The sequence below is a fragment of the Rattus norvegicus genome, chromosome 3 (genome assembly GCF_036323735.1).
Source record: "Rattus norvegicus strain BN/NHsdMcwi chromosome 3, GRCr8, whole genome shotgun sequence".
Taxonomy (NCBI): domain Eukaryota; kingdom Metazoa; phylum Chordata; class Mammalia; order Rodentia; family Muridae; genus Rattus; species Rattus norvegicus.
Genome location: NC_086021.1, coordinates 133,649,287 through 133,674,092, shown reverse-complemented (window position 1 = coordinate 133,674,092; position 24,806 = coordinate 133,649,287). Strand labels below are relative to the sequence as shown.

At 43.8% G+C, this 24,806-nt stretch overlaps 1 protein-coding gene across 15 annotated transcripts in view; it reads right to left on the bottom strand.

Moving 5' to 3' along the window:
* Window positions 1-24,806, bottom strand: part of Galk2 (galactokinase 2) — a 132,900-nt gene that overhangs the window by 22,331 nt on the left and 85,763 nt on the right. For 13 of the 15 annotated variants that reach the window (XR_005501813.2, XM_039104560.2, XM_063283324.1 and 10 more), the window contains one exon: window positions 11,255-11,465. The exons of the other annotated variants lie outside the window; for them this stretch is intronic. Coding sequence is in view for 12 of the 13 variants with exons in the window: in XM_039104560.2 (XP_038960488.1) it covers window positions 11,255-11,465 (211 nt within the window). In the remaining variant the exon portion in view is untranslated. The remainder of the gene's footprint in view (window positions 1-11,254; window positions 11,466-24,806) is intronic. 15 annotated transcript variants of the gene reach the window in all.

Here is a 24,806-nt window from a genome sequence, read left to right as displayed (position 1 = left end):
CCTGCACCATTCAACACCTTTACTCCCAGAAGAAAACCAGGTTTCTGAGCATGGTAACCACCTTGGTCTTAGAACAGTTTACCTCAGACAGTTATGAGAGCGAGCTCTGAAGTCCCCAGCACCCACTCTGACATCTCAGAACTGCAGACAAGTATCTCATCTAGTGACTGATGAGCTTTCATACGCATGATAAATCGCTAGCTTTGAATGCACCGTCCAACTTTCTCTCTGTCCTCCATTTCCATAGAGCACGGGCCTCATCTCTTTCCTTGTCGAGATGAGGCCTCCTTTGTGATCTTCACAGTCTGGTCCCTTTTTGTCACTCACCTCAGGGACCATCACAGCTTCAAGGACAACTTCCCTCAGCTCCAGGATGGAGCAGTTCCTCCCGACAAGCACTGTGCTCTTCACTCCGCTGTATTCTCAGGCCCGCCCGTCCGTCCCCCTCTGGGCTGCCCCGCTGGCCCGTGTGATCACTGATCCATACGACTTCCCTCAGCACAGCTCTCCCTTTCCATATCCCCACTTGTTGGCCAGGTAGTGGAGGATTTAGTGCATGGTTGGAGCTTCAGAAGTGTTGACTAAATCTGTTTGCTGCTCATCCTTTTCACAGAACTGCCATTGAAAACAGACTGAATAAACACTTACAGGACGGTTACCACAGGGAGCACATTGAGGATCCACCACTCACCTCTCCAGTGAGTTGGGGGAATTTGTGGCCATACTGTGTAGAGGCAGCCAGTCAACTTGATCTCCAACGCTGAGCCCTATCATGACAGATGACCATGGTGGCTTATGTCATACTTGGGGTCATAAATGTGCAGTTTATAAAGCAAATTGTGTTTTTTAAAAAGGAAACAGAAAGTAAATAATGTAACTAAACTTTGTCTTTTTAAAGTAATCTTCGTAGTAAAGGCATGTCGCCTACTTTCTGCCTTTAAAAGGCGTACGGTTGTGGGGAGGAGGGTTTGCCCAGTGGTTAGAGCACTTGCTGCTCTTCCAGAACTGGTTGCATCGCAGCACTCATGCTGGGCAGCTCGGAAGTGTTGCAACTCCAGTTCCAGAGGATCTGATGCCATTTTCTGGCCTTCACAGGAACTGTACACACAGAGAGACAAACACACACACACACACACACACACACACACAGATACAATATCTCTCTTCTTCTTCTACTTCTACTTCTTCTTCTGCTGCTGCTTCCTCCTCTTCTTCCTCCTCTTCCTCCTCCTCTCCTTCTCTCCCTCCTTCCCCCACCCCTCTCTTTCTGTGTCTCTGTGTCTCTGTCCCTCTCTCTTTAAAAACTAAATACGAAGTCTTTAAATGGCTGAGTGTGTAGCCTGGGAAAGGAGGCCAGCACTGCCAGGCACTATAAGGAGGCACCTGACCCATAGAGTTTCCCTATTTTGAGGACACAACAACTCAGGCCACCCTGACAGCAATACTAACACAGGACTAGGACTCCACTCCAGGAGGTCACTCACATTTTTTGATATTAACATCCTCTGCAGAACCTCATACACAGACTTGAAGATTAACCCTTGGGCCTCAGCTGCCATGGTTTTCTTGGCCCTCACAATATAATTTAAACTGAGAAATTTACACAAAAATCAATATTTCTGCTTTACTTTGGAAAAATTAGGTGTTTGTCTGCCCTGGACCTGCTGCCTACATAGTAACCACTGTCTGGAGCTCAGAAGGCAACCTCAAGGCGGCAGTCTGACGCATATCCAGTGGCTGGGCGTGTGGAATGAAGTGTGCATGCCCTCTCTCTACAAGAAAGGAAGTATCAGAAACGTGGTACCCGTCTCCCCACCCTTTACACGGGCTTGTGTGTGACCCTCTGCATCTGTGATTCAGGTCAGAGGGAAGAATAAGCAAGCCTCCTCCTTGGGTTCTCATGACAGAGCAGGCTAACTGTTACAATTAAATGTCACCACCCCTCGGCACATGGTTAGCTCTGTACTGAATTATGTTATGTCATCCTGCAACTTTGGTGGGTTTGTATTTCCCAGACACACAAACACAATGTGTGAGGACAGCGCTCATGTCTTATGTCCAGGCGCTGTTAAAGATCCACTGGGTCAGCTCTAAACCTAAACCCACCAATAACAAATGAAGCAGGGGGCTCTTCACTCTCAAGAGCTGTGTCTACTGGAGAAAAAAAATCACAAAAGACGAACAATAAAGGCACCAGTAGCAAAGGCACTGTTCACGGCTGAGGGAAGGTACAACGTCAAGCGAGCCTAGGTCTAGGTGAACCTGAGACAGCATAGGACCGAGTAGGGTCAGGGACACAGCTCTCTGTGAGTCAGGGAAATGACATCACATGAAACGGAGATGTGAGTAGCACTCCATCCCTGAGGCAGCTGGAGCGCAGTCCCCGGCAGGTTACACAACTGTACAGATCGCCTTAGAAGTATCTCAAGAAGAGGGGAGAAGGGCCTCACACCCTTTTCCTCCCATCTTCTGAGAACTGCCTCCAGTGGGGCTAACATCACCACAAAGTGCCTGGGAGGTGTGAAGGTATTGGTGAGCTCACAAAATCTTTAAAGTCTTTAGGGTTATCTTCACCCTAAACGTGAGAAAAGCACAGTGGTCAAGAGGCAGGACAGACGGTAAGAAGCACTGCCCATGTCATTCCACAGGAAGCCGTCTGACACAACACTGCTCTGCAGACACTTGTCAGCTGGCCTGTGCTAGTCACTCAAACGCCCGGACATGGCTAGAGCTCAGCAAGGCAGAGGGGTCTAGCCTTTGCCTACCTCCGACCCTAGAGAATGAACTCCACCACGCAGATTTCCATAAGGCAGGCAAGACCTCCAGCTCATCCACACTGACCACAGAGTCCCCAGCGAGGTGGGGACGGTCTTGGATGCTAAGAAGCCCTCACCATCTGCCTCTGACACCAGCGAACACCATGGCAGCCTCACTCACACGACTCAACCTCGGACCTCCCTTGTGTGCTCCCACTGCTCTGACCTGTGTGTATCTTTCCTTTCACTATCTCCCAGGGTTAGGGTTGAAGCCAGGGCCTCACACACATTAGACAAGTGTTCTACAACTGAGTTACAACTGAAATCTAGTCCTCAGCTCCTGAATGGCTTTTCCAGGATTGACTGCAGACTTGGGCAAGGGTCTGTTGCCATGCCAGGGGAAGCTGGCTCTCCTCGGTGTGGAGCCACTCTCTGTTGTCTCTACTGACCAACAGTCTGAAGCATGAGGAGCAGAGGAGAATACAGGCTCTTGTTTCCCAGTGGGTAAGCTAAAAGGTGATGTCATCTATAGCCTAGATGAAGACTTAATACCAGGATAATTAAAACAGAATAAATTAATATGTGGTCTGAAAGAAGTAGAAATCTTTCTGAGACTCTCACACCCCCAAATACCTCCCAGCGTTTGGGTGGGAGGCCGTGAGGCAGCATGCCATTGGCTCAGTGCTCTGCAGCACACATTGGAAGTTCAGAGGCAGATGCTGCAAACTGCTTCAGAGTCCCTCCATGCCCTGTGCCTCTCATGCAGCAAAGTTGTGATCCCCTACTCGGAGGCATTGATTCTTTGGACCATTGAAGCATATAATGGAAAAAACACTATATAATCCCTATTGAAGTAGGACTGTGGTTTTAAATTTATTTTCCTAGTAATAATACTTTTCATAAATATGAAATTTATGAAATGGTCAAAGCCACACAAAATAGACTGCTGTTTTCAGTCACATTAGTACCCCATTCCCATGCTGCAAAGACTAAAATTAAATTAGCATTTTATATTTAAATATTTAACTACCTGCTTTTACAAAGCAAAACCACCAATGAAGAAAAGTATACACGCACTTCAAAAAAAAAAAAAAGCCACATTAATCTGTGGAAAACTGCGTTCCAAGGGGCATTTGTGAATAGTTTAAAACGCATAGCATACTGCCACTTTGCCCAGGGAGAGTAATGGCACCCACTTGTGTAAGCTCTGTAGGAGCCAGCGCTGTCAGCTTCATAATGAGGCTTCCTCCTCTGGCAGCAAGCTTTTGCTACGGTCACCTTCAACTTGCATGTGACACTACCAATACATATCCCTATAACACGACAGAGCCCCTCTCCTGCCTTTCCACCTGACGGCCCTTGGATTCTCACCCTCCCTGTCTAGATGGCTGCATTGCCTTCCACCCCCCGAGTCCCTTCTCATCGCTAATCAGCCTAGACTCACCTTACGGAATAGTTCATTCCATGAAGTTCTAGCATACTTCCCACTATCCAACAAATGAAGGCTCTCTGTGCCTTCAGTCCTTTGTTACTTCTGACAAGAGGATGTGACACTTTCTTCGGCCTACTTGAAGTGTTCATTCCACTGTCCACAGAGTCCCAGAGAGGACGCCCAGTATCCATACACGACACACTCACTCTTGAAAGAGCCTTCGCACTTCTTTCAGGATCGGCCCAGACACCAGCTTCCACGGCATTCTCCAAGGCAGTAAGGGTCAGAGGCGGCTCCTCCACTCTTCACAGCTCCTTAGGATCCTGCATCCTTTCCTATCTGTAGTCACCATGCTGGTTGGGGGGAAGGAACCGAGGCTCCTTTGCTCTCAGACCCTAATAGGATTTCTCAAACCCTGCAAGTCTCAACAAACACCATCTTGTTCCTGCTCATCTAAAGCCCCTTGGATGGGCCACAGTAATGTTTTTTGTCTTTTTCTTGGGGAAAAAAAAGTATCTCCCCACTAATTTCCCAGAATTTCCTTACACCTTGGTCCTTGGAAAAGTGAGAGACACCATTTCAAAAGGAGCAGAGGGCATTCAGGAGGTGTGTGAGCAGTACAGCTGTAAAAGAGGGGCTAAGAAGCAATGTCACATGTGCCAACAGCCAGCCTGTCCTTCTGCTTTGTCAAAATGGGGGTGGGGTGGGGAGCAGATTACCGCATTAGCTTTGTTCTGCTAATTAATAGAAGGAAATTCTGGGAGGGGAAACTTAAGAGAATACAAATGAGAGGCACAAAGGAAAAATCAGTGCCTATCTGAGAATAAAATAGCATATTACCTTCAGGTATCATCGTCATCATTGTCATCGTTGTTGTTATTATTCTCCCCCACCCCCCCCCAAAATTCCTAAGCAAAATGAGGACCATGCTAGCAGGACTGATTACAGGTGCACAGTACTTAGCAAACAGTCCCTCAGTTACTTGTTAAATGGAGGAATCAACTTCTAAGACTCTAGTCATTTATCCCCAGTATACTTGTTAAAAGGTACTTGAGGGACAGGTTCAATGACAGCTGAAACAAAGGAAATGCTAGCGCTGTGCACTGGGCACCTAGTGCTCTTGCCAGTGACTAAACTTCCTGGTGACAAATCTGAAAGTCGATAGACTAGGGAGGGTAAAGCTCAAAGACACAACAGCCTATGCTCTAGCTGAACCTTCCAAACTACAGGGAGGCACTAGGAAGGTAGGGATGGTCCCTTTCAGAACCAATGATGAGATGCCCTATCGTCTAGGTATTTACAATGTAAATTAACTGTAATCCTGAAAGGGTAGGCAGGTACAGTGCTCTGGGGACACCAGAGCTAAGGAGGACAGTAAGCGTGCCCAGGGATGGCTGCTTTGTCTATGTGCTTTCCACAAGAATATTCTGTGGACCCTGTGGACATGGCCCTTCCTTTACCAGACTCTGAATTCCTGTGTCCCACTTCATCTCCCTCCTCGCTCTCTTGTTCCCTCATAAAACACATAGCTTGCTATTTCTTGTTATTTAAATATAATTTTGTGGGTTGGGGATTTAGCTCAGTGGTAGAGCGCTTGCCTAGGAAGCGCAAGGCCCTGGGTTCGGTCCCCAGCTCCGAAAAAAAGAACCAAAAGAAAAAAAAAAAGAAAAGCCCTGTATAAATATAATTTTGTACTCCTTCTTGATGTACAATTTCCATGCCATATGATTTCTTATGCAAATAGTCTCTGATCTTTTTTGTTTGTGCCAAGACTGGTGATTGACAGAATAAAGATGAACACTTTTGCTGTCTCCTGCTTTAATCTACCCTGAAGATGACAACAACTGTCCTTAAGGCATTTCTTTAAAAAATATTAAAACTTCTGCTCTGACCGTAGAGCAATGACCGAAACCTAAATGTGGTTAGAACCACGAGTGTCCATACAGACACAGCGAGGGTTGTTTTATTCTTGACATCCAGGAGGAACCCACTGAATGTCGCCAGCTCCATTCACAGTACTCAGATGGACGCTAATGGCTGGGAAAGTGTACCCAGTGGCTAGTTAAGAGGTAAATGTTTGTATGCTGAAGCGAAGCACTTTGAACAATAGATAAAGTCACAGGAAGAGAACACCTAGGCTCAAAGATGTTTCCCTGGACCATGCCCAGACCGAGAGAACGACAGATGCTGAAAAGACGCCCAGGAGTGCCAGACTGCCGGGACTAAAACGCCTTTCATGAAGCCAAGTGCAGAGAACCATGTTTGATACAAAGCAATCACTATGTCCCAGGGCCACTTCCAAACACTAAATCCCATACTGTAGGGGTATGGGATGAAGGCAGAGACTAGGGCTGGGCTCACTTAGCCTCTTCTGTCCACTCAGTTCCCCCATCTGCAACATGAGGATTACCACTTGCCTCACGGTGAGCATCACAGAAGACGGTGTGTGTGCAGAGTATGAACTGTGAAGGAAGTGCCCAGCTGTCTTGTAGCTGGGTGTTGAGTGGCTGTTGCTGCTCACCAGCTCTAACTCTCCTCCTAAAGAGCCCATGCCAGGGCCATATACATGATGAAAAGTCATTATTACTGCCTTGAACCAAAATCCAAACAAAACAGCAACGGATCAGTACTTTGCAAGTGTTTGATCACAGGCAAAGCTGGTCATACAGGCAATGAAACAGGTGTCCAGTTCACCACAGTGCAGCCACTCAGCCAGTACATCCCAACCCAGAGCCCTTGGACACTCCCAAAACAAATGTTCCCAGTTAATTCTCCCTTTTGTAAACGGACCCCCAAGTTAGCCAGCCCATTCTTACCTCAGGGCCCACCTTTTCCATGGATTTCTGTCTCCTGAGCTGTGTTATTGCCACTGTCCTGAGCCTAGTGCTGTACACATTGCTTCTCACATCTCCTTCTCTTTTCATCATGCCTTGCCAAACAGCACCCCCAAACTAACTCTGAGCTTCCGGGACCCTGACTATGAAAGCACACACACACCCAGATAATCACTAGTATATTCAATGCCTAGCAAGCACTTAACTACTCCTAAGTGGTTAGTGTTAGTCTGCAGCCATTTCAAACATCTAAAGGATTTAGGATTTTCTTCAGAGTGTGTGTTTAATTTTAATGGCCTCTGTACATTTCTAAATCTAATTACTAGGAATCTGGAAAATGAAATTTTGTGCATGTGCCTTTGGGGGTCTGGCTGGGTTAGCAGAAGCTCCAGTTTGCTGGGAAAATTAATTCAAGTCAAAACTAAGCATGTCAAAATGTAGGCACCTCTGAGAAGGGCAGTGGCATCCCCACGAGCCCTCTGCTAGAAGCAGCTGTCACGCTTGCCTCCAATAATAAAATCTGAATACAGAGGCCTCTACAAGAGTCCCATCTTCCCAATGGTTGAGAAAAAGGCTTGCTTACATTCAAAACAAACAAAGCAGCAGCTCAGAAGGATACGCCAATCGACACGAAAGATCCAGGTCCTCAGCACACCTGGAAAACTAGCTGGGGCCACGTGACTAAGTTTAGAAATTTAATCAAGTAAGAGTAATCTAAATGAATCCAGAATCAATGTGCTAAGTTGTGTTCCTAGTTTTTAAAGCATAATTCAGTCAATAAAGGGGGAATCTCTTGAGGATAGTGTAAGTACAAAATAAATGAATTCATCCAATGGAGACTTATTGGGTGTAAACAAGTGTTAGTAAATCATTAGTACAAAATTATAGGAAGGGATACATAGAGGAAGTGAAACACTTAGTTTGGATAGAGGTAAAATGAAGTCATCATTTTTTATAAAATATTTTTCTTTTAGGGGAATACTTTAAATATTTAAATAATATTAATCATCAATTTTTCCTCTGTATTCTCCAAGGAGTTTGAGAAATTCATTTATTTCAAACAATGGTAGAAGGAGGGGAGGAGAAACAACAGGGAAATACAGAAAGAAAAAACAAACAAAAAAACAGTTGGGGTGACAGAGAATTCAGGGGGGAGCCTGGATTTTTTTTGAGCTTTCCATAAAGGTTGAAAAGGGTAACACCCATGAAAAACAGTGTCAGTTATGACCACCAGCCCGAGGCCAGACTTTTGGACAGTAAGGACGTGAGCTAGCCCAGGCCACACTGTCCTCATGCTCTGCTCAGCTCAAGAGGTGGATGGGACAGAGAGACAAGGTTGCCATGAGATGAAGCATGCTGGGGCAGCTGGGGTGTGGGGAGCCCCCACAACGTCAGAGAAGCTCACCATGGAGAGACCAAGACAAGAGCATCATGGTACCTGTGATGCCCTCACCTTTTCACCAATGACTCCCAAGCCACACCATCTCATTTAGACATGCAACGTTCTGCATCTTTAGTCAGGCACTAGTGGAAAAAGATGTTGGAAAGAAATGAATTTGCCACCTTTTCTCCCCTAATTACTTCTCATATGACATCCTTAATGCCCTAGGCTGTTCATGCCTTAGCTTCCCTTTTCTTCCCTTCTGTTCTCTCTCCTCCTCTCTCTTCCTCCCTCCCTCTGTCCCTCAACCCTTCCTCTAATATCTCCAGCTGAATTCTCTGTTGTGCTGAGACCCTAGCCCTCACTGATGGTTATCTAATCCGTGTACAGTAGTGACCTAGTTTATGAACAGGCGTGCATGCCAATCCATGCCCACAGGCCTGCTATCTCACTGCACACTGTGCCTTCTGGAGCCTCCTTGTCTTTGTTCACCCACTACCCTGTCTACTGTTGCCTAGCACCCCCAGGCTGGGGAGTCCACAGCTTCTCTACAGCTCACACTCAAGTCTCCTTATGAACTAAAGGATCCCAGAGCTCTTGATAAATATCCTGACTCTAGCAAGTCCTTGGCAGACTTGTGTGGCAGTTACCCTGTGAGATACTGGGTTACTAGAAGGTAGAGACTGTGTCCTACTTGCCACAGCCTATCTGCCACGTTAAATTAGACAATGCTTTGGGTCAAAAGAGAAAGTCAGAGTTGCTGGATACCCTCCCTTCCAATGCTCTACTCAACTTCATTTAATAAACTTTAAAATGTTAATTAGTGTGTACAATAATGAGCTTCTTTATGACATTTTCCTAAATGTTTGTCACTGTGCTTTGTTCATACCAGCCCCTCACTATTCTCTCCTATCATCCTGCTGGTCCCTCTCCTCCCCTTGAATAGCCTCAGTTGGGTTTTAGTGTCACACACGCTTGTAAACCTAGATCTCACATATAAGAGAAAATGCACGTAGGAAGCACACATGCGCACTGCGTGACTATCAAGGCTTCGGTGAGGCGGGTCTGTCTAGTCTGCTACCTGTGGGTCTCTGGCATGGAGCCCTCTTCATGCCTCTGCCTGAGACTTATCTGTCTCCATGGCCACACTCATCTCTCCAGCAGTAAGCCCCGCTCATGTAGTTGCTCCCAAGGGAAAACTCCATTGTGCCTCTTTTTATGGTAAAATGGAGAAAACTTGAGTCAACTGCCTTTCTGGAGTAAGACTCAGCAAGCTTTTCCTGCAAAGGGCCAAATAGGAAATATCTCGGGTTTTGTGGTTACTCAGTCTCTGTCACACTCAGCTCATGGAGAACCAAAAAACCATAGCAAATACATCACTGTGCTCCAGCAAAAACTTCTTACAAAAACAGGTGGTAACTTGCTTTGGCCAGCAGTCAAGTGTGCTCACCCACTTCTAGAGACTCACTCTGAGCTTGGACTAAAATAGACAAAAGAACGCTAGAAACCAAAACTCAGCCCTTGCTCTCAAAGCATTCCCTTGTCATAAGTCACAGCTGTAAGATGTTACTTCAGACCTAGAGTCTGAGATCTGGAAACTGGGGCTAGAGAAACCCAATACTATATAGGCTAACTTGTACTATACTGGTGAGTTCAGGCCTCTCTGGGCAACTCTGGGATATCCTGCCTCAAAAAAATCAAATTTATTTGCTCTTTAACTCTTGGTAGCTGCTGCATCCTTAGTAAAGCCAGCAAGACTTCTCTTCTATTCTCCCAAGTGGACCTCCATGGCCACAATCATCTCTCCAGCACCAAGTTCTGAAGTTGTTGGTCAGTGATACAGCATTTGCTTAGCATGCATGAAGGCCTGGGTTCAAACCCTAGTACCACAAAAATAGATAGATAGATAGATAGATAGATAGATAGATAGATAGATAGATAGATAGATATGAGAGAGAGATGAGAGAGATGAGAGAGAGACAGAGAGAAGAGAGAGAGACAGAGAGAGACAGAGAGAAGAGAGAGAGAGAGAGAGAGAGAGAGAGAGAGAGAGAGAGAGAGAGAGATGATAGACACAGACAGACAATATATAAAACCAGAATTCCATAGCAGGTGATCAGGAAGCAGTTGTATAGCTAAACTAAATGACACAGTGGAACAGGGCTCTGAGGTTAAACTCTGCACCAAGCTCTTCCTCCCTAGTTTCTTCTCATAGAAAATTGAATCTCAGATGTCCAGTTCCCCAGCTTCCCACAAAGAAAACCTTTCCTTCTAATAGGAACAGCTATTGCAAGACTTCATGACAGACTCTCCAAAATATAACCCATCCCTCTCTGTTCTGATAGCATCAGATAAAAACAGCACTGTTCAAAGGCAACCAGCAAATATGTGTGTGTGTGTGTGTGTGTGTGTGTGTGTGTGTGTGTGTGTGTGTGTGTATGCATTATGCAGGCTACGAACTACAACAGAGGCAGTAAAGACCTTCTGGTGTTCCAAAGTAATATTAGAGCAGTTATGAGCAATGCTCTAACCTACATCATTTTATATTAATGATATGACTGAAAAGCAAATAGAAAAAAATAAACACAAAAAGAGAGTGAATTATAGAGCTGAGAGCTCCTGAGGGCAGGAATTGTTTACCTGTGTGGACAGAGAATGCCTGCTATACACAAGAAATGTTTGTTGATAAATGAATAGGGGGAACCTAGATCATCTAGATAGCCAAAGTGCACACACATTCTCCAAACTCCTGAAAGCATGATTTGAAATCAGTAGTGTCCTCGGGGACGACTGGAAACTACCATCTGTGTGTGGCAAACGGGCCACGCCATTCTTTGTCCAGCAGACTCACCGCCTTGAGTATTTGGACTCAGGATTTGGGTGCGGAGTTCCTCCAGGCTAATTCCCAGGCACTTACAGATCTCCTCCCTTGAGTAGGGTTCTGCATGAAGGGCATCCTCTGTGACCAATAGCATCTCTTCCAGACTAATTCCTAGTTCGCTTTGTACTTCCTCTAGCCTCAGGACTTTATCCCATTGCAAGCCTTTGTGTTTAGCAAGGACCTGCAAGTTCAAACCAAGGTAGAGGTTAAGTTTTACTTCAGATTTCAATGTTCTGTTTTAATTAGTTACATTCAACTTGAATTTTTTTTCCATCAAACTATACAAGCTTCCCACTACTGCTCAGAAATGCATTGTGACCTCAGATGTTTGGAATTATATATGCCTAAATGTCAGTCACTTAAAACACATGCATTGCAAATACATGCTGGAGCATGTGGGTGAGTACAGAATTCCTCACTCTTATTTCTGTCTGTCACCTCTATCCCATGGGCAAAGGTCCCCAACCTGTGAGTCGCAACCCCTTTGGGGGTTAACCAAATCTTTCACAGTGGCTGTTTAAGACCATCGAAAAACACACAAATTACTATTTATAACAGTTTAAAACTTAAAGTTATAGAATAGCAACAAAAATAATTGTCTGCCTGGGAGGTCACCACTACATAAGGAACTGTATTAAAAGGTCAGAGCATGTGGGAGGATTAGAACCACTGCTCAAAAACTATTCTTGAATACTTTTACTCTTTTATCTCTATTCAGACCATCTATACTTCATCCTTCTGTGTAAAGTCTGGAAAAAACTATTCAAACTTCATTTGACCTGAGTCCTGAAAAATGTATTCTGCAGCAATAATTCTATTAAAATACTCCTAATTTATTATGGGTGTTTTGAAAATGGCTAATGTTTTTAAGTATCTGAGTATTTAGAGTCAAATGTCACTTTTAAAATAAAAACCTCATTGGTGAATCTATGAAAAGTCCCTTCATTAGGTCCTGGTAGTAGTACATCCCCATGTTCCTTTACCCTCCAGAAAAAGTTTGGCTTCCAGTTATATCCTGAGGTAGCCCCACAATATGATAGAAGACATGAAGTAAACAAAATCTTCCTAATCAGGTCCAATCATGGGAGTCCTAACCCAGAATACATTTCTTTCATTATCCCTAAGCCACTGAAACAGAAATAATGAAAGTTCCTCTCTCCCTCTCTGAGGCCTGAAGAATTCATTGTCTGGATGTGAAGACAGCAGGTACGAAAAGAAAAATATACCCTGCACCCAAATCCTCATGGGGAAGAGAGCTGAACACCCAGGAGTGCAGACATCCTGAGAACGCAGGACAAACTGCCACCTCTGCACACCTCTGGCCACATCCCTGGTCCAAGGGGAAACTGCACAGTGCCTCTGGACACAGGGATATAGGAACAGGCAGCCGCTGGTACCTGCAGTTCTGGTCTGTGCCCAGGACCAAACTGAACCGGCCAAACAGCTCCCTGCACCCAAATCCCGTGGGGGAGAGAGCTGGACCCTCAGAAGTGTGGACACTCCTGAGAAGTCAGAGGAGAATACCCTCTGCCCAGAGTCCAGACCCAAGAGGGAATTGTATAGTGCCAACTGTGCCCCCTGGCTGCAACCTAGGAGCAATCAGGGGCAGGACCCTTTGACTCCTGCCCACACCTAGAGCTGGAAGAAGTCTCCAGGAGTGCCAACACACCTGAGATCAGCACCTGTTCCCATAACAGGCTGAAAGAAAACAGGAAAGCAGTTCTACAGAAGTGCTGACACAGAGGCCTACAGCAGGGTCAAGTCACTCTCAGTAACAGCAAGACAAGCAAACACCAGAGACAACCCAATGGCTAGAGGCAAGTGCAGGAACCTGAGCTACAGAAACCAGGACGACTTGTCATCATCAGAGCCCAGTTCTCCCACCAAAGAAAATAATGGATATCCAAACACACTAGAAAAGCAAGATTTAGATTTAAACTCACACTTTTTGCTAATGATGGAGACATCTAAGAAAGACATAAAGAACTCCCTTAAAGAAATGCAGGAAAACACAAGTAAACAAGTAGAAGCCCTTAGAGAGGAAACACAAAAATCCCTGAAAGAATTACAGAAAAACACAACCAAACAGGTGAAGGAATTGAAAATGGAAATAGAAACAATAAAGAAAGCATAAAGGGAGACAACCCTGGAGATAGAAAACCTAGGGAAGAGATTAGGAGTCACGGATTCGAGCATCACCAACAGAATACAAGAGATAGAAGAGAGAATCTCAGGGGCAGAGATAGAAAACATCAACACAACAAAGATAATGTAAAATGCAAAAAGCTCCTAGCCCAAAATGTACAGGAAATCCAGGACAAAATGAGAAGATCAAACCTAAGGATAATAGGTATAAAAGAAAGTGAAGACTCCCAACTTAAAGGGCCGGTAACTATATTCAACAAAATTATAGAAGAAAACTTCCCTAACCTAAAGAAAGAGATGCCCATAAACATAAAAGAAGCCTACAGAACTCCAAATAGATTAAACCAGAAGGGAAATTCCTCCAGTTACAAAATAGTTAAAACACCAAATGCACAAAACAAAGAAAGAATATTAAAAGCAGTAAGGGAAAAAGGACAAGCCACATGTAAAGGCAGACTTATAAGAATTACACAAGACTTCTCACCAGAGACTATGAAAGCCAGAAGATTCTGAACGGATACCATACATACCCTAAGAGAACACAAATGCCAGCCCAAGTTACTGTATCCAGCAAAACTCTCAATTAACATAGATGCAGAAACCAAGATATTCCATGACAAAACCAAATTTACACAATATCTTTCTACTAATCCAGCCCTGCAAAGGATAATAGATGGAAAACTCCAACACAAGGAGAGACCCTACACTATATAGAAAGCAAGAATATAATTTCCTGGCAATGAAACCAAAAGAGAGCCACAAAAACATAATTCCACCTCTAACAATGAAAATAACAGGAAGCAAGAATCACTATTCCTTAATATCTCTTAACATCAACGGACTCAATTCCCCAATAAAAAGACATAGACTAACACAATGGATATGTAAAGAGGACCCAGCATTTTGCTACATGCATGAAACACACCTCAGAGACAAAGAAAGATACTACCTCAGAGAAAATGGCTGGAAAACAACTTTCCAAGCAAATGGCCTGAAGAAGCAAGCTGGAGTAGCCATTCTAATATGTAATAAAATTGGCTTTCAACCAAAAGTCATTAAAAAAAGATAAGGAAGGACACTTCATATTCATCAAAGGAAAAATCCACCAAGATGAACTCTCAATCCTAAATATCTATGCTCCAAATGCAAGGGCACCTACATTCATAAAAGAAACCTTACTAAAGCTCAAAGCACACATTGCACCTCACGGGATAATAGTAGGAGATTTCAACACCCCACTCTCATCAATGAACAGATCATGGAAACAGAAATTAAACAGAGATGTAGCGAAACTAACAGAAGTTATGAACCAAATGAATTAAACAGATATTTATAGAACATCCTATCCTAAATCAAAAGAATACACCTTCTTCTCAGCACCTCATGGAACCTTCTCCCAAATTGATCATATAATCGGTCACAAAACAGGTCTCAACAGATACACAAAGATAGAAATAATCCCATGCATCAAGGACCTCCACATCAAACCAGATACACTCAAACTAATAGAAGAAAAACTAGGGAAGCATCTGGAACACATGGGCACTGGAAAAAATTTCCTGAACAAAACACCAATGGCTTATGCTCTAAGATCAAGAATCAACAAATGAGATCTCATAAAACTGCAAAGCATCTGTCAGGCAAAGGACACTGTGGTTAGGACAAAACGGCAACCAACAGATTGGGAAAAGATCTTTACCAATCCTACAACAGATAGAGGCCTTATATCCAAAATATACAAAGAACTCAAGAAGTTAGACCGCAGGGAGACAAATAACCCTATTAAAAAATGGGGTTCAGAGCTAAACAAAGAATTCACAGCTGAGGAATGCCGAATGGTCGAGAAACACCTAAAGAAATGTTCAACTTCTTTAGTCATAAGGGAAATGCAAATCAAAACAACCCTGAGATTTCACCTCACACCAGTGAGAATGGCTAAGATCAAAAACTCAGGTGACACCAAATTCTGGCGAGGATGTGGAGAAAGAGGAACACTCCTCCATTGTTGGTGGGATTGCAGACTGGTACAACCATTCTGGAAATCAGTCTGGAGGTTCCTCAGATAATTGAACATTGAACTGCCTGAGGATCCAACTATACCTCTCTTGGGCATATACCCACAAGATGCCCCAACATATAAAAAAGACATGTGTTCTACTATGTTCATAGCAGCCTTATTTATAATAGCCAGAAGCTGGAAAGAACCCAGATGCCCTTCAACAGAGGAATGGATACAGAAAATGTGGTACATCTACACAATGGAATATTACTCAGCTATCAAAAACAATGACTTTATGAAATTCATAGGCAAATGGTTGGAACTGGAAAATATCATCCTGAGTGAGATAACCCAATCACAGAGAAACACACATGGTATGCACTCACTGATAAGTGGCTATTAGCCCCAATGCTTGAATTACCCTAGATGCCTAGAACACATGAAACTCAAGACAGATGATCAAAATGTGAATGCTTCACTCCTTCTTTAAAAGGGGAACAAGAATAAATAATACCCTTGGCAGGGAATAGAGAGGCAAAGATTAAAACAGAGACAGAAGGAACACCCATTCAGAGCCTGCTCCACATGTGACCCATACATATACAGCCACCCAATTAGACAAGATGGATGAAGCAAAGAAGTGCAGACAGACAGGAACCGCATGTAGTTCTCTCCTGAGAGACACAGCCAGAATACAACAAATACAGAGGCGAATGCCAGCAGCAAACCACTGAACTGACAACAGGACCCCGTTGAAGGAATCAGAGAAAGAACTGGAAGAGCTTGAAGGGGCTCGAGACCCCATATGTACAACAATGCCAAGCAACCAGAGCTTCCAGGGACTAAGCCACTACCTAAAGACTATACATGGACTGACCCTGGACTCTGACCTCATAGGTAGCATTGAATATCCTAGTAAGATCATCAGTGTAAGGGGAAGCCCTAGGTCCTGCTAAGACTGAACGTGATTGTTGGGGGGAGGGAGGCAATGGGGGGAGGATGGGGAGGGGAACACCCATAAAGAAGGGGAAGGGGAGGGATTAGGGGGATGTTGGCCCGTAAACCAGGAAAGGGAATAACACTCGAAATGTAAATAAGAAATATTCAAGTTAAAAAATAAAATAAAATAAAATATAAAAAAAAGAAATAATCCCATGCATCCTATCAGATCATCATGCACTAAGACTGGTCTTCAATAACAACAATAATGACAGAAAGCCCACATATACATGGAAGTTGAACAATGCTCTACTCAATGACAACTTGGTCAAGGAAGAAATAAAGAAACAAATTAAAGACTTCCTAGAATTTAATGAAAATGAAGATACAACATTCACAAACAAAAGGAAGTCAAAGGGATACAAATCGGAAGGGAAGAAATCAAAATATCACTATTTGCAGATGATATGGTAGTGTATTAAGTGACCCCAAAAGTTCCACCAGAGAACTACTTAACCTGATAAACAACTTCAGCAAAGTGTCAGGGTATAAAATTAACTCAAAAAAATCAGTAGCCCTCCTCTACTTAAAGGATAAACAGGCTGAGAAAGAAAGAAGGGAAATGACACCCTTCACTATAGTCCCAAATAATATAAAATGTCTTGATGTAACTTTAACCAAGCAAATGAAAGATCTGTATGACAAGAACTTCAAGTCTCTGAAGAAAGAAATTGAGGAAGATCTCAGAAGATGGAAAGATCTCCCATGTTTATGGATTGGCAGGATTAATATAGTAAACATGGCAATTTTGCCAAAAGCAATCTACAGATTCAATGCAATCCCCATCAAAATTCCAACTCAATTCTTCATAGAGTTAGACAGAACAATTTGCAAATTGATTTGCAATAACAAAAAACCCAGGATAGTGAGAACTATACTCAACAATAAAAGAACTTCTGGGGAAATCACCATCCCTGACTTCAAGCAGTATTACAGAGCAATAATCATAAAAACTGTTTGGTATTGGTACAGAGACAGGCAGGTAGATCAGTGGAACAGAACTGAAGACCCAGAAATGAACCCACACACCTATGGCCACTTGATCTTTGACAAAGGAGCTAAAACCATCCAATGGAAGAAAGATAGCATTTTCAACAAATGGTGCTGGTTCAACTGGAGGTCAGCATGTAGAAGAATGCAAATCGGTCAATTTTTATCACCTGGTACAAAGCCTAAGTCCAAGTGGATCAAGGGCCTCCACATCAAACCAGATATACTCAAACTAATAGAAGAAAAAGTGGGGAAGAGTCTCAAACACATGGGCACGGGGGAAATTTTCCTGAACAAAACACCAATGGCTTATGCTCTAAGATCAAGAATCGACAAATGGGACCTCATAAAACTGCAAAGCTTCTGTAAAGCAAAAGACACTGTCATTAGGACAAAATGACAACCAACAGATTGGGAAAAGACCTTTACCAATCCTACATCTGATAGAGGGCTAATATCCAAAATATACAAAGAACTCAAGAAGCTAGACTCCAGAGAGCCAAATAACCCTATTAAAATATGAGGTACAGACCTAAACAAAACATTCTCAGCTGAGGATTATCGAATGGCCAAAAAGCACCTAAGGAAATGTTCAACATCCTTAGTCATCAGGGAAATGCAAATCAAAACCACCCTGAAATTCCACCTCACACCAGTCAGAATGGCTAAGATCAAAAACTCAGGGGACAGCAGATGCTGATGAGGATGCGAAAAAAGAACACTCCTCCATTGTTGTTGGGATTGCAGACTGGTGCAACCATTATGGAAATCAGTCTGGAGGTTCCTCAGAAAATTGGACATTGAACTACCTGAGGACCCAGCTATACCTCTCTTGGGCATATACCCAAAAGATGCTCCAACATACAACAAAGACACATGCTCCACTATGTTCATAGCAGCCTTATTTATATTAGCCAGAAGCTGGAAAGAACCCAGATGCCCTTCAACAGAGGAATGGATTCAAAAAATGTGGTACATCTACACAATGGAGTACTATTCAGCTATTAAAAACATTGACTTCATGAAATTCATAGGCAAATGGAATGAACTAGAAAATATCTTCCTGAGTGAGGTTACTCAATCACAGAAAAACACACTTGGTATGCACTCATTGATAAGTGGATATTAGCCCAAAAGCTCAAATTACCCAAGATGCAATCTATAGGTCACATGAAGTTCAAGAAGAAGGATGACCAAAATGCAGATGCTACCACTCCTTCTTAAAAGGGGAAAAAAAATCCATAGGAGGGGCTATGGAAGCAAAGTTTAGAGCATTGACTGAAGGAACAGCCATTCAGAGCCTGCCCCACATGTGGCCCATATATATATACAGCCACCAAAACTAGATAAGATTGATGAAGCTAAAAAATGCATGCTGAAAGGGAGTGGAAATAGATCTCTCCTGAGAGACACATCCAGATCATGTCCAATACAGAGATCAATGCTAGCAGCAAACCACCGAACTGAGAACAGGACCCCCTTGCGGGGAATTAGAGGAAGGATTGAAAGAGTTGAAGGAGCTTGCAACGCCATAAGAACAACAATGCCAATCAACCAGAGCTTTCAAGGACTAAACCACCACAGAAAGACTGTACATGGACTGACCCAGGGCTCCAACTGCATATGTAGCAGAGAATAGCCTTGTTGGAGCACCAGTGGAAGGGGAAGCCCTTGGTCCTGCCAAGGTTGGACCCCCTGTAGGGGAATTGGGGGGCAGTAAGGGGGGTGGGTGGGGAGAATACCCATATGGGGGAGGGGGAGGGGATAGGAGCTTTTGGACAGGAAACCGGGAAAGGGAATAACATTTGAAATGTAAGTAAAGACATATATCTAATAAAAAAAGAAAAGAAAAGAAAAATCCAGAGAGAGTAGAACATTAGTCGTCAATAAAATGTGAGTCTGATTTGCTCTTTTTTTTTGTACTCATTTACTTTTTTCTCTTCATTTAAAAAACTTCATTTGTACAATATATTTTGATGTTTTCCCCTTCCCAAACTCTTCCCAGATTCTTCTCACCTCCCTATGCATCCAACTTCAAAAAATCCCACAAAAATGAAGATCAGCAATATCAGTAAGGCAAAAACTGCCAAAGCAAAACAAAGCAAATGAAACAAGAAGCTTACCCAGAAAGCATGGCCACCTATTCGTGGTTGTGGGGCCTGCTCTTGAATGTGGTTCATAAGCCAGTGGGTGTCCCAAGGATAGGCTCCTGGTTAGCAGGGAGCCCATGTCCACTGCCCCTCACAGATAGGCTCCTGGTTAGCAGGGAGTCCATGTGCACTGCCCCTCACAGATAGGCTCCTGGTTAGCAGGGAGTCCATGTGCACTGCCCCTCACAGATAGGCTCCTGGTTAGCAGGGAGTCCATGTCCACTGCCCCTCACAGATAGGCTCCTGGTTAGCAGGGAGTCCATGTCCACTGCCCCTCATAGATAGGCTCCTGGTTAGCAGGGAGTCCATGTCCACTGCCCCTCACAGATAGGCTCCTGGTTAGCAGGGAGTCCATGTCCACTGCCCCTCATAGATAGGCTCCTGGTTAGCAGGGAGCCCATGTCCACTGCCCCTCACAGATAGGCTCCTGGTTAGCAGGGAGTCCATGTCCACTGCCCCTCATAGATAGGCTCCTGGTTAGCAGGGAGCCCATGTCCACTGCCCCTCACAGATAGGCTCCTGGTTAGCAGGGAGTCCATGTCCACTGCCCCTCACAGATAGGCTCCTGGTTAGCAGGGAGTCCATGTCCACTGCCCCTCATAGATAGGCTCCTGGTTAGCAGGGAGTCCATGTCCACTGCCCCTCACAGATAGGCTCCTGGTTAGCAGGGAGTCCATGTCCACTGCCTTTTCAACGCTGGGCCCTGTGCACTAGGATCAGTGCAGGCCGTGTGCTGTCGGTCTCTGTGAGGTCGTCTGTGCATCGATCTGGAAGATGCTCTTTTCTTTGATTCCCCCAGCACCTCTGGCCCTTACAACCTTTCTGCCTCCTCTTCCACACAGACCCCTGAGCCTTAAAGGAGGGCTTGATGAAGACATCACATTTAGGACTGAGTCTGTCACTCTGGATACTGTCCAGTTATAGGTGTCTCTGTTAATTCGCATTACTACAAGAGGACAATTCTCTGATGTGGCTGAGTGAAGCACTGACCTATGGATACAGCAGTGTGTAATTAGGAGTCATTTTATTAATTGGTTCCTTTAGCAGAGGAATGGTAGGTTTTCCCCTAGGCCCGTGACCTATCTAGTGTCAGGTTCTCGGCACTATTCGCAGTAGCAGGGATGGGCTCTATCTCAGTGGAGGAGGCCTTAAATCCAAATGTGTGAAGGTGGTGGGTTACTCCTGTAACATGTATGCAGCTGTTGCTTCAGCATATACCTACAGGCAGGGCACTGCTGTAGATTGCAAGGTTGGAGGATGGGTCATATTGATGACTACCTTTCTCCTCTGGAAGTGTTTAGGGCACCTTCTAGTACCATGAATACTACTTAGTAGAGGTGGATCGTCTAGCTGGGCACCAGAATACTACTTCATCAAGTGTTCTATGGCATAAATACGTGTCTTCAGAAATGTGGCCTTACAATCAGGTTGTAGAGAATAAGCAATAGTGTAGACAGTAGCCCATGATGTTTGGGGAGGGTCCATGGTACCCCTTTAATCAGTGACTCAACGTGATGCAACACATTCCTGGCACTGGGGGATTTATTTGGTGGCATACAATGTCTATTTAAGACACAGTCACCATTATTATTTTGTGGCCCATTTGGATTTCTTTTATATATGTTTATATGTTAGGAACTTCTATGGTACTAGGTTTCCATATGGTTGTTCAAATGTCCTTTAGTGTTAGTTGTCCCTCCCCAGATTCCCTCCTTTACCATCTCCCCCTCTTCCCTCCTCTCCCATCCCCCTCCCTATTTAATCCTCCTAGTCTTGTTTTTCCTTTATCTCTCCATAACAGTGTATTCCTTGGAAGAACCTCTTGTTCTTCACAGTCCCTTACTAAGTACCTGACTTCTATGGTTATGTAGCACACATTTTGAAAGCTTAAAAGCTCATGCCCACATATGAGAGAACATATACAGTATTTGCTATTTTTTCCTAGTTCAATCCATTTACCAGAACATTGCATTTTTCTTAACAGCTGAATACTTGTGTGAATGTGTCACATTCTCATTATCCATCCATCAGTTGGTAGACAGGCTCTTTCCAACTTATGATTACAGAGCAATGAATACAGATGACTGTCTCTGTAGTAGGATATAGAGTCCATTGGGGTATGGCTCATTCTTGAAGTAGATATATTTTTGGCTGAGGAATTGCCACACTGATTCCTACACTGATGTGTAAGTTTACAATCCCACCAACAATCAATAATTGTTCCTCTTGCCCCACAACCTTGTCAGCATGTGATGTCATTTGTTTTATTGACCTTGGCCATTCTAACTGGAGTAAGATAATATCTCAAAGTAGTTTTAATTTGCACTTCTCTAATGGCTAAGGATGCTGAACATTTCTTTAAGTGTGTCTCAGCCATTTATCTCTCATCTTTTGAGAACTCTCTGCTTAGTTCTGTACCCTATTTTTAATTGGGTTATTTGCTTTTTTATTTTTTTTTTAAGTTCTTTTTTTCTTCCTTTTATAAAGGATGCCAGACTTACCAAAAGATGGTTTTAAGTTTGGTTTTAATTGCTCACTTCTGAAATGTTACAAGCTAAAGTCTTCAAATGTGTTAATCATATTTTTTTAAACCCTAGCTCATATACTTGAAGGGATGATTTTAAAGGAGAACTGGGAACAGAGACAATACAATTGTTTTGCTGTCCAATTATTTCACAGAACAGGGTATCTTTTTCTTTCTTTTCATTTTTTGTTCCTCTTTTCTATTACTTTTATTGAGTTTGTTCTTTAACAATTCCACACACGGATAAAGTCCCTTCTGACCAGTGTAGCCCCCGCCTCTCTAATCTCCTTCCCAATCCTATTAAACCTCCCTTCTCCCCACAAGTCCTTCTTCCATAATCATGGCTTTGTTTTTTCTTATTTTGTTTTTGTCTCTGAGACTCAGAGTTTAACTAGGATCATCTGTGTGACCATGGGTGGGGAACGAATCACTGGATCCTGGTGGGAGCCACACTAGGTACACACCTGAAAACAATGACCACCTCTTTACCAGAAACCACCAGTAGCAATAGTTCAGCCTGAGGATAGGGACCGTGAGTCCCTCCTAATCCACTATTAACTGATGCTAGGCCCAGTCTTGTACAAGACCACTGCAGGCAGCCAACATTGCTGTGAGGTTGACTTCTTTGACTGTGCCAAATTTCTTAACCCTTCTCCTCATCTTCCAATTTCCATGTTCTTTCTACCTCCTCTTCGGCAAAAAATCTCTATGCCTTAGAAGTACTGGTATAAATGTCCAATTTAGGGCTGAGTACTCAACTGTTGCATATTCTTAATACCTTGAAAATCATGAGTCTCTGCAAAGAAGCGTCTCTGCTTATGGCTGGAAATAACATTTATCTATAATTCCTCTTAAATGAATTTTTAGAAGGCAGCTTGGTACTATAACAATTTAGTCAAACAATAGCAGCAATAAGTTCACTCCTAGAGCCTGACTTCCTCAGCCATAGAGTGAAGGCCAGATTTACAGTACTAGGCATAAATTCCCTCTTGTGGAGCAGGCCTCAAATCCAATCAGAGAGTGATGGATTACTCCTGTAACTGCTGGGCCACTGTTACACCAGTGGGCACATCTTGCCTGACATGTTCAAAGAGTTCACAGCTGAGTAAGACTTGATGCTTATCCACCCGTCCCCTGACCCCCTGCACAGTAGTCTGTAGAGTAACCTCCAGGACTATGAAAGCTAACAGGCAGGGTGGAAGCCTCAGTCTCAGTTAGATGACTATGATTATTAAATTAAAAAAAAAAGGAGGACACAAAGTTGGAAGAGAGACAGGGAGACTGGGTGGGGCGCACTCATTGGTAGTAATGGATAGATATGATCAAAATACATTATATAAATGTATCAGATTTTAGAATACTACATTTTTAAAAATTACTTTTAAAAAGTAAAAGATAAAAAGAAAGAATGAAGAGGAAGGGAGGTACTTCCCTATGATAGTTCTCATCTCCACCTTTACTTGAACCAGTCCTGTTGTCCTAGACACTTGGGACAAAACATCCTGCCCAGTGACTTGTGTGGCCCCTCTGCAAGGCAAGCCTGCAGCCTGCAGACTGCTTCCACAGGGAGCCTCTGCATTACTTTTCCCTGTAGGCAGAGGTACTCATGTGAGATCGAGATTCACTCCAGAGATATCACAGTTAGCTGTTAGGCCAATGTCCATTTCACTTTCCGCTAATGGGCCTGCAAGTCGGTGTGCATTGCAATTAAAAATGGAGTCTCACAACCACAGCTACATGACCAATGAGCTGCTGTCTTGCTGTGAGGTAGCAAAATGGGAAAGCCACTTAAGCCCTTAGAAATTTGGCTCAGGAATCAGAAAGATGACTTGCAGATGAGGTGAGGGTAGGTGAGGTCACCTGCTCAGAAAGAGAGCCTGACGAGGGAGTGTGTCACTGCTGCCTTTGTGGCCAGCATGCTTTGCATCTGGGAGGCTGCAGGTCATTTCCTCACAGTTCCCACCAAGAAGCTTGGAGATAACAGTTCTTCAAGATTCACCACTTCTTTCACTACAGCAAACTGAAGGGCTGACCTCAGATACTGCTTCAGGAGGGCCCTGAGCAGGCAACAGTGCTTTGTCCACAATGAAGGAAAAGGGAGGAATAAGCAGGCTAGAGCCCCACATTGGTGAGGTTTCCCTCTTAGCAGACTTTGAGGCAAGACAACAGAGACAGAATTCATGAAACAAATGAGGCTAAGGGTCAACAGAAGTGCTCTCAAAGTATGAACTTCCTAGTACTTACAGTGTGTCCTAGCTGCAAACTAAAATACTAAGCACTCCTACATCAAGAAAACACTCTTTTTTAAAAATCTTTTTTCCTTAAGATTTATTCTACACACACACACACACACACACACACACACACACACACACACACACACACGCTGTAGCTGCCTTCAGAAGAGGGCATCAGATCCCATTACAGAGGGTTGTGAGCCACCATGTGGTTGCTGGGAATTGAACTCAGGACCTCTGGAAGAGCAGTCAGTGCTCTTAACCACTGAGCCATCTCTCCAGCCCAAGAAAACACTGTTGATGACAATAGCCAGGAATCAAATAGATGGCATGGCACTATAAGGATATGAACCCCACTTCAGAGGCACAGCTGTCAGAATTCACTTCCCTGGCTTCCTTATTAGATTTAGTAGTACTGGCCAATCAGTGGGGAAAGCATGTAGCCGTCTCTTCTTGCCTCTTCTTGCTTCTGTGGCAC